Genomic DNA, 16,625 nt, shown 5'->3' on the forward strand with positions numbered 1-16,625 from the left:
CTCCTTGTTGGAAAGCATCCCATGTCTATATCTCAAAGCAGTATGTACAGTAGCGCAACCATAGACATAGTACAGATAGACTGAGCATGCTATATACTCAGGCAATGGGCGACATGTGCGAGTGAGAAGAAACAACCCTGATTTTTCTCTCTCTCTCTCTCTCTAATAGAAGAAGATGGGGGAAACATTAAGTGGGAACTGTGTTTACACTTAGTCGTCCCGGTTCACTTCAAAATAAAGTGGATTTAGAGAGTGGATTTACACTGGATTGATCCGCTAAGAAAAGAGAATTAAAGTGGATCGAAATTAATCCGTTTACATTTAAAAAATATTACTTCATTCGAAGTAAATCGGGATTGAATGACTGGGTGTAAATTAAGTCTATAATAGGGACCATAGACACAATCCCCACTTAATGTTTCACCTTCTTTTATTAGAGAGAAAGAAAAAAATCAGGTGTTGTTTCTTTTCATTCGCACATGTCGTCCATTGCCTGGTATATAGTATGCTCGGTCTATCTATACTATGTCTATGAGCGCAACTCTCCCAATTTTATGTTGACCAAAACGGAGTGTGCATGCGCGAAATAAATAAGTTGCCCAGTCAATGCCATCTAATCTTCTTTTTCACTTCTTCTTTCTTCATTCTTTCTCTTTCTAACAAAATATATTGTTTAAATGTCTAAATCTTTGTGATATTCGTAACATTTATGTCTTAATATTTTGATATTTGAGTCACATTATTGATTTTATTAAATGCATAATTAGTATTTATAAGTATAACGCGACTTTTTTATTTTATATAATATTTATATAAAAAAATTTTAATAAAATGAAATAATGAATTAAAATAAAATTATATTTCTTACTATTGTAAAAAAATATAATCATATTTTGTATTTAGAAAAGTATTAGTGGTTTACCCGTTAAAATATTTATTTTCATTATTTTCACATTTGAATATCTTTCTATATAAATTTTTGTATATTTATTATTATAATACATAAAATTATTGTAACACATAATACTTTTATACATAATAATTACATTTAGCTTTTCTTTTTTTTGTTACATTATGTAACACCCCCTCCTCCCACACACACACACACACACACACACACACACACACACACACACACACACACACACACACACACACACACACACACACACACACACACACACACACACACATCATATTTTTATAGTATAATATTTATATTTTTAAATCGCATTAACCTATCATTACATTTACATTTACATTACATTTACATTTACATATTTTATATTTTACATCTTTCCTGACTTTTATATTCCTTATTTTTCAATGCATTATTAATAGCATATTTCTAAATTATATCTCTTAATCTTTTAAATATAAATTATTTTTAATATATTAATGAGTTAAAAAAAGAATAACAAGGAGAATAAAACAAGAAGGAAGTTCAGATAGCGATATAATATAATACGACTAATGATATAATATAATAAAATAAAACATTATTTAATACAAATGAGAAAAATAAGAGGCATATAAGCTAAGTCGAATCTTCTTGCTTGAAAAATTTTTGTTTATTGAAGTAACAACATTAAACATTTCGACCTGTATTAGGTTATCTTCAGTAACATCTGAGGGAAAACATAGAATATATAAATCTTAAAATAAATTTGTGTTACATACATTAAAATGAGATATTGCTATTGGACTTACATAGAATCAATCAAAAAGACAAATAAAAAAGTCTTCAGTCATTTGCTCCCAACTGACCAACAGGTAGAAACAAAAATCAGATCAGACAAATACCCAAAGATATTAAATGGTGTCTAAATTATATAAAAATCAATTAAAGTGCTAAATTACACAAACCGTCAACATATTAAAATATGTATATTAAAACATATTAAAAGTCAGATAAGAGAAAATCACAAATAGTCAAAAACTAAAAAGTCGGAGGTTGGGAAAATAAAAGAATAAAAATAAAAATAAATAAGAAATAAATATTAAAGAGATAAATAAAAAAAATTAAATTAAATAAGAAATAAATAAATAAAAAATAAAAATTATTATGTTGAATTGTAAAATTATAAAGTCATTATGTCCATAAAAATGAGTGAATAAATATCCATGAGCGAAAAGTCGAGTAATCTGTATCAAATAGTAATCATTACTGTTGTCAGAAAGATGTGTAAAACAAACCGATATACAGAATTGAAGGAAGGAGACAAGAAAAGGAATAGGAGAAGAGGAAAGAGAAAAAAATGTGTGTGTGTGGAGACGGAACAATAGGAAGAGGAGGAAAGAAAGAATCGGAAATAACTGGTTAAAGACAGGCAGATAATTGTCAGGCAAAAGATCCGTGTCGCTCTGTTTATTGAGGCCGTGTTATTTTTGATGTAAAAAAATTTCAATGAAAATTTAATAAATTGGCGACCTTTCTTGTCTGATTTCAGAAAAAAATTTTAATGAATATTTATGTATATTAACATTAATTGTAAAATGTTGCTACAGCATTAAATATGCATATATATATCTATATACATCAATGTTGAAAAGCTAACACAGATTAAATGTAAAAAAAAATCCGCACATCTATATGAAACATTACAACGTCTCATCAACATTTTTTTTCAATGTTATGTGCTGCTGAGTGGTAGCATTTTTTATTAGTCATAACGCGCTATCAATGTTATCACTTCCGAGGTAGTGCACGGATAGCGTTTGGTAGCGTTAGTGTTTGCGAACAGTAGTTAACCTCTTAACTATTGAACGTCACTATAGTAGCTTTCGTATATGTCATCTTTTTGAATGGTACGCCACTATAGTAACTCTCGCGTATGTTATTTTTTTTATGTTTTTTTAAACCTTTTACATGAAAATAAATATAAATAAATTAGTAGAGATACAATGTCGCGGAAAGTCCAACCGTAGCTAAGAGATTAATAGTGAATTGTCTGTTATCCTGAATTATCTGCCAATCCAAAGATTTTGAAGTTTTTGATAAATTTTAATAAAAAATGTAAAATTAAAAGATTAAAATTTAATTTAATTAATTTAATTTTTTTTAGGATTAAAATAATTGTTTTAAATTTTATTTTTTGTATAATTTTCGATTCGGTATATGTCTTCTTGGATTTATATTTCTTTTTATTATTTTTAATTTTTCATCATCGCTTTTAGACGATGAAGAATCTATTAATTCTCGCATTTTTAAGTGTTACTGCTGCTAATAATAGGTTTTTTATCTTGCTCTATTTTGCCGTTTGGTTAGGTTTAACGCTACATTCACTATCGCTGTTCATGGAGTTCGCATTCGATGGCGCTATTTTGATTCCGTGAACTCAGTCGGTAGCATTGATAGCACGGTAGCGAGCTCCCCGAACGCACCCTAATTGGAACGAGCGCTTCTTTGTGCTGGCACGAGAGGAAGAGTTCGATCTTTGTTTAGTACAGTCCAAACCAAAAGCTAACAATTATTTTCTAAAGATAAGCTACATATCCTGATTTGTAACTATCACATTCTTTTCTTTCATAAATGAAATAATATGTATAGATACACTATATAATTTCATTTATATATGTTACATTTAATATAATATTATAATCTATAATAAATCTATAATAATCTATAATAAAAAAATCCATGAAAATGCCCGGAAGCGTCCCATTTGATCACGTTGCGATTGACCACAACCACTCACAGTGGCTGGTGCCTAGAGGTTTTCCTCTGTTCAAACGCTATGAGTGGCTGGTGGTCAATTGCAACGTGATCAAACGGGCTCCACCCAAAATGCCCGAAGTGCGTTGTCGGAGTCGAATGTATCGAAAGGTATTGTTGCCGCTTTTCCGCGCTGCTGATTGATTTTTTTGCTGCGCTAATTTCGTGAGTCTTTTATAAAAAAAGAGATGTTAAGTTAATTACTCGCATTTCTTGAAGTTTATTGTTGTCGCTTTTCCGCGATTGGTTCTTTTGCTGCGCTAATTTCGTAAGTTACTGTCAATTTACAAACGACAATTTGTAAAAGGTGAGCGAGGTTAGTAGCGAATGAAACTTTGAATCGGTTTTGGACAAGGACAAGATGAACAAGGATGAATGAAAATTTCTATTTTTCATCACGACGGTACGTCGCTACCATCAACGAATAATATAAAAATATATAATATGAAAAGCTTAATGGCGCGCGCGTAGCGCGCGCCTGTTATGTTCTAGTAAAATAAAATATACAAATAAAATGATTTATTTATGGTGCAAAATATTATAAGAAATGAAAAACTTTGATGATCTCATTGAATATATTTTATTGTAGAATTAAAAAGAATGATGATATATATAAAAATTATATAAACATATTGATATGATATGTCATATCAATCTTTATGCCATTCTTATATATACAGGGTGTCCCAGACCTAACGTACCACCTGCTAATGGCAGATTCTTGAAGTCATTTAGAGACAAAAATTGTAATACTAAAATGTTAACATACAATAGTTTTCAAATAAGAAACGTTTAAAAATGTCCAATCGAGCTATCCATTATTCGCACGTTTAGGTCCGTTATTTGTTTAATATTTTACTAATAATAATGTGCAAAATGTAGCAAATATTAATTGTAGCAAAATATTTATAATAAACTAACTATAAATGTAGCAAGCATAACTTGAAGTACATCACTTCTTGATATGACTGTACTCAACTGTACCTCATTTCCTTAATCTCGAGTACACAGAGTACATTTTGTGGGTCAAATAAAGAAAAACAATAGTCCGTCCTAGGGTGCCGTCCCATGGAGCGTATCGCGGATCGTGCATATCAAAAATGTAATCGCGAACTGTAGGAACGATGCTCTCGCGTACCGAAAACAGCAGAAAGTTCGCGATTGGTCAGATTTTCGATATGCGCGATTCGCGATACGCGCTATACGCTCCATGTGACTGTATTCTTAGAAACACTATAATCAGAGACTGGCCACGAAAAGCAACTTTTGATTGATCCGCCATCTTTTGGCTATTTCCACTTATTTTCAAATACATTAACTATATTAATCTTAAATTGTAATATTATAATTTAAAAACATAAGCGTTTTAAACGTAATAAAATGTGTATATTTATAAAATTTTATTTTACATAATTATATTATCAATTTATTAATATATTCTTTAAATAATTTTAAATTTATTTATTTTTTTTTCGCTATTTATCTTTTTCAACACAAGAGCAAAAATTAATATAATACTATTATACTACTATTACACTATAATATTTTTAACCTTTTACGCAATTGTCAAAACGATCCTCTGTGAAATCAATATAATGACAGCTATTTACAAAGTTAGCGCAGCGAGAGAACCCATCGCAGAAAAGCGTCAACAATAAACTTCGAAGAAATTTCGAGAGATGCAAGTATTGATGTCATGCCTTTTTTTAAAAAGAATTATTATACATATTTATTATTATTATAAACAAATTTTATTACAATATAAAATAAAACTTAAGTAAAATATCCATCCATTTTTTATATTGATTTATCACAATTAATTAATTTATGATTATATTTTGCAATTTTAGTATCTCTATTATTTAATAATATATTATCACGCTTTTCATGTGTTTAATACACATGTACAATATACTTAAATCAATGCACATGCAAAGTAAAAAATATCGCTATTGATTAGAATGAGATGGTGTATGAGATGATATATTCCTTTCACTCTAATCAAAACACGTTATTGGTTAGAGTGAGATGGTGTATATATTTCTTTCTTTCTCGTAGGATTTAGCCAAAACATAGCGGATCAGAGTCTTTGATTGACGAATCAGAGTCATGGCCAATCTCTGATTATAGAGTCTCTAGTACGTCTGATCTCTTTCTCATGTCACGCCGGCACAAAGGAGCACTCGTTCAGTTAGAGCTGCCAGATTCGGGAAGTTCATAGCATGCCACACAAGCGAGCAGCTCGTGTACATGTGCTCGCGCCGATTCGCGCCACTTCGACTAGCGTCGGACAATGGAAGAGGACAGCTGTACTGCTGACTCTTTCTCTGCTTGTCTCTTTCTGTTTGCTTCCTGTCCTTCTTCTTTCTTAAGCGATAGCTAAAGCGCGAGCTTCGTGCTACGCCTGCCGCTTACACACGCACGCAAGCACGCACGCACGCACGCAAACACGCACGCACGCACGCAAGCACGCACGCACGCACGCGCGCACGCAAGCACGCGCGCGCGCGCGCACGCGCACGCACACATACTTGTGTGTGTATTATATATATATATATATATATATATATATATATTACATATTATATATATATAAACCTACACCCACCCACCCATCCACCCACCTACCCCCCCCCCCCCACACACACACACACACACACACACACACGTACGTACGTACGTACGTACGTATGTATGTATGTATATATATATATATAATTAATTACATTAATTTTTTTAATAAATAAAGAAGGGATATATATATATATATATATGTGTGTGTGTGTGTGTGTGTGTGTGTGTGTGTGTGTGTGTGTGTGTGTATATCCTTTATTTATTAAAACGATTAATATAATTACAAATTTAATAAAATAAATGTAATTATTAATTAATAGGACAGATATAGTTATACATTTTCCAATGAATAAATATTTAAAGTAAATATAAATGTATTAGAAAATGATGAAAAACAGGAGCATAAATAAATAAAGAAAAAATTCACTCTTGGCCAATATGTACGCATGTTTCTTAAAAAAAAACCTTCATTTTCAATATAAGAAAATGACATTTTTAATATAGAAAACGCTTAAAAGTTATTTGCTTTGTAACTATTCAGTGAGTACATTTTATTTCGTTAATCGCAAATATAAATAACGTTAAAAAAAAGTAAAAATGTAAACGGAATAAAGGAAAGTACTATTATTGTAGTAGCAATTTTATTACAGTTTCATTAATAGATTACGTATATAATGTTGCTCAACGGAAACCGCGAGAAGGTGGTGGTCTCTTCCGTCAAAAAAATGTTTGTCACAACACAACGAGTTTGTATTTTCAAGAAATGAATGTATAGAAAAGAATAGAGAGTAGAGACAGAAATAGTAGAATAGTAGAAAGGATAAATGGAAAGAAAAGAGATAGGAAAAGTATAGAAAAAAATTGCAGGATAGAAAGAAAAAATAGAAGAAAAGAAGAAATAGAATATAAAAGAATAGAAACAAGAGATAGCAAGAAAGATAGAAAGATAGAAAGATAGAAAATAAGGCAGGAAAAAGATACATAGAAAGTAATTTGATTACGTAAAGGTTACTTTACAAGATTTATAACTCATGACAAAATTTCATTAAGAAAAATAAAACCACTTGGAAAATAAAATTACGTCTATAAATAAATAAATAAATACATTAATATATATATGTATATGAAATTTATGTATGTACATGTAAATAAAACATGTTTGTTTTAATACAAATTCTCAATAAATTTGCTAGGTGTTAATGCTGCTTAAACTTAAATTTTGATTTATTTTATCAAACGCCACATGTATTAAAATGTTTCTTTTTATTCAAGAAGCGCTCAAAACTATAATTATTTAAATTTTGTTCAAATATATTTAACGAGATATAGATCTTGATTTATATCACAGATAACGTGTCATAATATTTGAAAAATAACAACAAAACATACACATTTTTACGCAATTTTAATATCAATATACAATTTTATCAATTTTAGTATCAATATAAACAACATTATAATTATTGTTGCATCGGATCATAGGATGAGCTTACATTTCATAAAAGAATGCTTCAATTTGATACTCATGACGTACAAACTTTGCTTAAATAAATAAGTACACTCAATCAATGAAACATGAAAGAATGTCAGCATGACTTGATTTTGCTTAATTTAATACACAGCTCTTCTAAAATCGCTAGAGATAAAAGTTGGTCCATTCCAAAACGAAAAGATAGACAGAGTTCTCTTCGATAAGTCGTTTCTTCAATTACGTAGAAAAATATTGAAATGTTTCAATTTTTCTACTCAGTCCATATGACTAAATGCAGCTCTTCTGCTAAATCCATTAGTGATGAAAGTTAGTCCATTGCAAAACAAAAAGGAAGACTGAGAAATTTCTTTGGTAAATTAATTCTTCAAATACATAAAAGAGCAGATAAATTATATTTAAAATTGCTTTTCTTATAATTTTTCCTCGTTTTTTCAATGTATTTGATCTTTAAATTTTCATTAACAGTTATTTATTTTTTTTTATATTGATATGTTTCTTGAAATAAATAAAAAATTTGTTTTGCGTGTTAAATTATATTTAGTTGTTGATGACATAATTATCAAATTAATATATTATTTTATGAAATATTGGCTTTATATAACACGATATAATAATTCATACATACAATTATTAATATCACTTAACATAAATATGACAATCTGCCGTCATTTTTCATTTTTTAAAAATTTAATTAACATTTTGCAAATTTAAAAAGTAATAGTAATAATGATCTCAATATTAATCTAAAAATTTTTTTTTAAATATGGGGCTAAACACATTTATCACAAAAATATGTAATTCACACATATACATACCCATATGTAGATTTTGTATGTGTGTATACATATATACATATTACATTATTATATAATTAGTACAAGCCGTTTCTATGAAAATAGAAAATATTTATTAATTTCAAAATTATACTAAAAAAATAATTTCTTAAATATAAGAAATAATTTATTTTAAAAGAATTTTCACATTTTTGTCATCATTATACAAAAAAATATAAGTTTAAGTGATATTGAGTTTTATATATATTTCTTGGCGGTAAGAAAGATTTCTCTTGAAAAATTTTATTGTAATATTGTACTACTATTCATATTGCATATTTGTGTTATTTTATTAAATAAAGTATCCTTACAAGAAAGAGCCCATACAAGAAGGTATTGCGCTACCTATGATAAATTGGTTAGGGATAATTCTTGCTTAATAATTTTATTATTCTTACATGTATTTCTTTTACGAAATGTAGGCTCACTCTATAACATGATGCAATAATAATTACAATGTTGTTTATATTGATACTAAAGTTGATACTAAAATTGTATATTGATATTAAAAATTGCGTAGAAATGTGTATCTTTTGCTGTTATTTTTCAAATATTATGACACGATATCTATGATATAAATCAAGATCTATATCTCGTTAAATACATTTGAACAAAATTTAAATAATTATAGTTTTGAGCACTTCTTGAATAAAAAGAAACATTTTAGTACATATGGCGTTTGATAAAATAAATCAAAATTTAAGTTTAAGTAGTATTAACACCTAGCAAATTTCTTGAGAACTTGTATCAAAACAAACATATGTTTTATTTACATGTACACACATAAATTTTATATATACATATATATTAACGTATTTATCTATTTATTTATTTATTTATAGACATAATCTTTAAGGTATTTTCTAAGTGGTTTTATTTTTCTTAATGAAATTTTGTCATGAGTTATAAATTTTGTAAAGTAACCTTTACGTAATCAAATTACTTTCTATGTATCTTTTTCCTGCCTTATTTTCTATCTTTCTATCTTTCTATCTTTCTTGCTATCTCTTGTTTCTATTCTTTTATATTCTATTTCTTCTTTCCTTCTATTTTTTCTTTCTATCCTGTAATTTCTTTTTATACTTTTCCTATCTCTTTTCTTTCCATTTATCCTTTCTACTATTCTGTCTCTCTCTATTCTTTTCTATACATTTATTTTTTGAAAATACAAACACGTTGTGTTGTGACAAACATTTTTTTAACGGAAGAGACCACCACCTTCTCGCGGTTTCCATTGAGCAACAATATATACGTAATCTATTAATGAAACTGCAATAAAATTACTACTACAATAATAGTACTTTCCTTTATTACATTTACATTTTTTTAACGTTATTTATATTTGCGATTGATGAAATAAAAAGTGTACTCACTGAATAGTTACAAAACAAATAATATTGAAATTAACTTTTAAGCGTTTTCTGTATTAAAAATGTCATTTTCTTATATTGAAAATAAAGGTTTTTTTTTTTTTTTAAGAAAAATGCGTACATATTTGCCAAGAGTGAATTTTTTTAAATTTATTTATTATTATTATGCTTCTGCTTTTCATCATTTTCTAATACATTTATATTTACTTTAAATATTTATTCATTGGAAAATATATAACTATATAACTATATTTATCCTATTAATAATTACATTTATTTTATTAAATTTATAATTATATTAATTTTTTTAATAAATAAAGAAAGGATATATATATATATATATATATATATATATATATATATATATATATATATGTATATCCCTTCTTTATTTATTAAAAAAATTAATGTAATTATATATATATGTGCGCGCGTGTGCGTGTGTGTGTGTGTGTGTATGAGCGGAGAGCAGGCGTAACACGAAGAATCGTGTACGCTTTAGCTATCACTTAAGATAGGGGTCGGCAAAATACTGAAATTGGGTACGGCGCCCGCGAGTGCCCCCCTGCACATTTTAGGAGCGTATCTAATATTTTTAATACCTTGGGATAAAGTTTCAAATGAAACTTAATTTATGGATTAATCAATTTCAATCTCGACAGTTGTTGCATTTTTCAAATTTATTATCTGTTGCCCTGCACATTCAAGATAAGCAATAGAAATGAAGAATATATAAATTCACTTCAATTATTACATAATGAATTCGATTGTCGGTTTAGGGAAATGCATGTTTTAGAAGAAGACTTACTTATTTTTATGACATCTTTTACTGTTGATATTAATATTATTCCTGCAGACATATAATTAGAATTAATAGATTTAAAATGTGACACTGCTCTTAAAAATCGTTTTTATACAATAATTGACATCGTACAATTTTATTCATATATATCTCAAGAACGTTTTTCTCGACTACATACTTGTGCTGCAAAAATTAATGAGTATGTAGGTTCTACATATTTATGTGAACAATTATTTTCTATTATAAAATTAAATAAATCGCGATTACGCAAATAGTTAACAGATTCACATTTGAATTTTGCAATAATTCGTTTAAGTTTTCAAAACGATAACACTTGATATATCGTATATATATATATATATATATATATCGGAAAATTATGAATCAAATACTAATTAAATGTTATAAGAGTTGTTTATTTAATATTATTGTAAGAATTGTGAAAGATATTTATTAGATTCGGAAAAATAAACGGAGACCGACTGGATTTGAACTCAGGATACTCCCTCGTTTACTAATCTGACACTTAGTCTGCATGATCACGACGGCTCCTCTCTGTTAGCTCTTTATATTCCGAATCTCTTTCATGATCGCTTATGGTCGTCTAATTTTTACAATTGTTTATTTAAAATATAGATAGTTATTAATTTATGCTAATTCTGATCTGAATTTGTGCAACACAATATTTTTTTACTCCTAGCACGTTCAATGAACAGACGTTCCTGCTATCCTCTCTCCTCACTTTAGTGCGCCTAGCCGCCGACCAGCCAGCGCGCTCGACTGTTGCCCGCGGGCATTGGACGCCCACTTGCCGACTTGCCGACCTCTGACTTAAGACAGAGCTTGGCAAAACAAAATTGGGCACGGGCGCCCGCGGGCGCTTGTGTGACTGTAAATTTGCTGAATCTGGCAACTCCGGCTCTTTCCAGTTAATATATTTTAATGTTCAGGAGCTTTAAAGAATATAACTATTGTCAAAAAATATCCCAATGCAAAATTTAAGGTTCTTTCACTGAAATTCGAGATAAAATCAAAAGAAAGAATTGCTTTGTCAACCAGACACAAATCATTTCAATCTTATTTGACATAATGGATGATTTGAGAAACATAAAAGATATGTGCCAGAAAAGATATATTTTGTAAAATCGATCAATAATTCTACCATTAATCTTCTCAGTAAAAGATTCAAAAAATTCAAATTACAGTTATTCTCATATTCTACTGCAAATTGCAAACTCATAGCTTTACAAGTATTTAAAATATTAATGATCTAATCTGAAAGCTAAGATAATGTCGTCGACATTGATAGAATATGAGAGGCAATGAACCTATTGACATATCGTCACTTATTAAGTTCTAATAAAATATTTATTTAATCATTCAGTTTACTCATTCAATCTTTTTTCTACATTTCCAATTAATAAAGTTCATAATTTTCATTATGTTATAATTTTTATCATATTTATCATTTTATTGTATTAAATCTATTATATACGTTATATATATCTGATGATATAATGTATTATATATGTTATATATGACTGATGATATAATTGTAAAAATTAAGATCCCTTATGTCAAGATATTCATTTATAGATTACTTCTGTAATATATGGATTTTATAGGAAATTCACTAATTCAGTGGAAAAATGATTAATTGACATGATATATATGTATGAAACAAAAATAGTCATAGTCTATATTGGCATGGGAAGAAAGTCATGACCATAAAAAAGTAATGTAGTAGTAGCAATAGTAATAGTAATAGTAATAGCATACTTAAATGTGATCTATAATGGACAGTAGCAGTAGTGAATGAATCGTAAGCCATAAGAAATTGATCAGAAACAGTTTGATTACAGTTGATTTATTTGTCTCACACTCAACTGTGATTGATCATTTTCTTACGATTGCTCATTGTGGACCATGCTTTACCGATCTTTATTAATTGTTCAATTAATAGTTATTAATTGAATATCTCTATTTCTCCCTACTTTCTCCAGTTTTCTAATTCAAATATTAATGATCTTTTCTTTTTAGAGAGAAATTTATACTTATATATAATGCGTAATTTATATTTTCTTCAATTATCAAAAGGATTTCCGGTAAAAATGATTATTTTTTGTCTGATTTTTTTTACAAAGTAATATAATAAAAATTAGAATTTAAAATATTCTGAATATATCAATAAATCTAATCTTTAACAAATCAATTTTCTGGAGATGACTGTGATTGTATCGTGTGTCACTTTATAAATTTTGTGCATGTGTTAACAAAATTTTTCTATCTTTATTATTTGCAGTAAGGATTGTGAAATAACGAAGTTCGATTTGTCCATATTAATCTTTTTTTTTTATTATCAGACAAAATTTTTATTTTTAAACAAAAAAGATAATATAAAGAATTATATGATACCAATTTTGTTGGCGACATCGAGCGCATCATAATCGCGCGTCAGACGCACATACGCCTTCTTTTTACCATCCGGCCTAATCAAAGTATTCACCTTTGCTACATCGACATCATAAAGCTTCTTGATTGATGCCTTAATATGATATTTATTGGCGCGAGTGTGCACGATGAAAACCAAAGTATTGTTATCCTCGATCTTCTTCATCGCCGCTTCCGTCGTCAACGGGAATTTTATGATGTTAAACGCGTCCATGCTGAAATAAGTCAGCAAAGATAAAATATAAATATATTTTTTTAAAGAAAAATATATGCTAATATATTTATTTTTATAAATATATCAGGAAACTCGTTCGAGCCCTTACCGATTTCTGTTTGGAACAGATTTACGTGGATATTTAGGATTCCTTGGTGGCCTGAAAGTTTTCGGTCTATGAAAGTGAACAGATGTTCTGATCTTCCGTACTCTGGATCCATGAACTCCTTTCAAAATCTGTAAAATTAAAAATGTAATTAGCATTTATAATATCCAACATTTATATGCAATATGTAGCCATTGATCATTCAGTATTGTATTAAAAAATGTTTTCATGAAAATTCAAAGAGATTCCCACACTTAAAATCATCATTGAAAGTATATTGCTCAAAAGATTAACCAGATAGATAATTTCAAAGTTAAATTTTTATTATACCTTTTTCTGTGCCTTAAGAGCTTTCTGAAGTGGAATTGTTGATTTCCCACCCTTTGGTATTTTCTTGATAGCCTGTACATTTTTTTTGGGCTTGCTGATCAATGGTTTACTGGCAAGTTTAAGCACAGGTTTAGATGCTGGCTTTGCTGTTGATTTAGCAGCAGTTGCTGGTTTGGCAGCTGCTGGTTTCTTTGCAGCTATAGGCTTTGCTGCAGGCTTTGTGACTTTGGAAGTAGACGCTGCAGCTGGCTTTTTCTCAGCTTTCTTTTCCATTTTCTTCTCCACAGGCTTGCCTATTGTTTATGTTTACAAAATAATAATTATATTAATAAATAAGCACATTAGAAAACCCAAGCAGTAAAGTATATCTTCATGTTGTTCTAAAAAATAGTATTGTTCACAATTTATATTTTCATTTTTTACCTTTCTAATCTTTTTCGGTTTTTAAGATTCTATTGAAAGATAAGATAGATAAATGTATCCAATAATGTTTAAATTATACAACACAAAAATCTACTCTTTCCCATTATTAATTATGATATACACAAATACGAAATTGTAATTGATTATGTGGCAAATGCAAGCCGCAGAAAATCGAATCATAAAATTATACGAAACATTTTTTTGAACAGATCATTGATACATAGCATGAGACTTGTCCGACCATGTGGTCCGCAATTTCCTTATCCTCAAATAGGCAATTGCATTATCGCAACGATCATACACAGTGCACGCATTGATCAATATTTGCGGTTTATCTCAAAAACCATATATAAAAAAAAGTGATAAACATAGCAAATTGGTTTCAAATTTACCTGCTTTCTCCGTAGGTTTCGGTTTCGGAGCCATTTTACTAAAGAGAGCGTGTACATATGACGGAAATGCCTAACTCGACACTTCGACTACGGCTGCGTTCCAAAATCCATTGTCAGTACTGAAAATCTATAATATACGTGACTTGAATTATATATTTTCAGTACTGGCAATGAATATCGGAACGCAACCTACTACGTTAATTGTTGATCGACAAAAGAAAAAAAAACACTATAAAATCGTAGTGAATTCCCTGAGTAGATGCATTCAACGGAACTGAAGACACTAGAAATTAGAAACTGGCCACGATAGGCCAATTTTTGATTGACTGGATACAGAATGGCGTAGCCAATCTGCGCTGACTAAGTATGCGAAAGAAAGGAAAACAGAAACGGAAGAAACACAAGCAAATAAACATTTCAACATTACACTTTTATATAAATACTTTAATAACTTTTAAATAAATGTATACTTATACTTATTTATATTTATATTTATAAATTTATATTTATTAGCAAATAAAATAATAATGTTATTGAAATAAAATAAAATAAATAATATAATAATAAAATAAAATAATACAAAATAAGATAATAGTAAAACCACATAGTTATATGTACTAAATATTATTTAATTAATGAATACATAGTCATGATTTTGCTATTAAAAATCGATTTTTCCAGTCGTCCTAAATGACAACTTGTTTTTATATTATACTTAATAAAACGGATTTTAATTTTATTAGCAAAATCATGACAATTTTTTATTGCACTCCTTTCAATTTTTCTATAAAAAAAATTGAAAAATATCGCAATTCATATTCTTTATGTAAGATAAATATTTGTTAATAATAACCCAATTAGCAAAATATTGGCAGAATGTCGGCAAACTGGCAACAGATTTAATCAGAAAATATTAGCAGACTGACTTCATCTGAGGTCCCATTCTGCTTACATCGAGCAGATCCTGCAATCAAATTGTGCCGCACAGGTCCTGCTCGCTTTCTGTCGACAATTTGACGCAACCTGCAGCAGGATCTGTTCGATTTCTGCTGCCAATCTGCTGGCATAGAATATTAACATACATGTACATGTGTTTAAAACTGCAGTATTTTTAAAAAAATAGTATAAAAATACTTGAATAATACAAACGTAGTACAAAAATTCCTTTATAATGAGAGAAATAATAACTTATGTGAATTTTTAGATAATATTTATAATTATATAAATAATATAATTTTTATTTGCAATAATGTGCGCGCGCGCGCGCGCGCGTGTGTGTGTGTGTGTGTGTGTGTAAAATCCGAAGTGATGAAATTCTGTGGCTGTTGTAACAATTCGATATATCATCTGCAGCTATATATTTCTTTGCTATTTACTCACAAATAGCTATTTGCTCGCAATCATTTACAGGAAACAAATGATACAAATCGCGTCTCTAATATAAGTTAATGTTCTCTGCACTAATTGGAAAAACTTCGGAATTTCGCGCTGCAGCCATATTGCTTTTCAGCATTTTGACTCAATTCTTATTGGTCGAGACTGCGCATACGTGCGTGATGTTACACCTTTTTTTTTACATCATGATTGTATTATTTATTTCCAGAATTGCCAAATTTTTATAGCACATTAATTTTAATCTTTTCCAAATAGTTGGTAGTCATGTACTTGACGTACAAGCAACTTAGCTTTTAAGCTGTATAATGTCGTGTCGTTGTTGGAAAGCACTGGAAGCAAGAAGACACAGATAGGTACTGTGTCACACAATTAAACACAATGTCTGCTTGATGGAATGCCTTTTAATTCTAGATATAATCATTAATTGAAGTTTGTTGAAGGTTTTGGTTGCTTTATTCTCGAACATAACTCTTAAAATATGGGAGCGTCCTAGATGCGCACATTCTCAATTGGACACACCACTCACAT

The 16,625-nt window shown here is 29.1% G+C and overlaps 1 protein-coding gene and 1 long non-coding RNA gene across 2 annotated transcripts; both read right to left on the minus strand.

Moving 5' to 3' along the window:
- Positions 1-1,442: 1,442 nt before the first annotated feature.
- Positions 1,443-3,406, minus strand: LOC148934877 (uncharacterized). The gene is made up of 2 exons (XR_016140818.1): positions 1,711-3,406; positions 1,443-1,628 (listed from the first exon to the last, which is right to left on the minus strand). It is a non-coding gene; the product is annotated as an uncharacterized LOC148934877 (long non-coding RNA).
- Positions 3,407-13,115: 9,709 nt separating this feature from the next.
- RpL23A (ribosomal protein L23A) lies at positions 13,116-14,861 on the minus strand. The gene is made up of 4 exons (XM_011633958.3): positions 14,703-14,861; positions 13,888-14,180; positions 13,561-13,688; positions 13,116-13,452 (listed from the first exon to the last, which is right to left on the minus strand). Exons 1-4 carry the CDS (start codon positions 14,734-14,736, stop codon positions 13,191-13,193), a joined length of 717 nt encoding a protein of 238 aa, XP_011632260.2. The 5' UTR covers positions 14,737-14,861; the 3' UTR covers positions 13,116-13,190.
- Between the last annotated feature and the right edge of the window lie 1,764 nt (positions 14,862-16,625).

The sequence above is a fragment of the Pogonomyrmex barbatus genome, unplaced genomic scaffold (assembly GCF_055798465.1).
Source record: "Pogonomyrmex barbatus isolate J1 unplaced genomic scaffold, ASM5579846v1 scaffold7, whole genome shotgun sequence".
Taxonomy (NCBI): Eukaryota; Metazoa; Arthropoda; class Insecta; order Hymenoptera; family Formicidae; genus Pogonomyrmex; species Pogonomyrmex barbatus.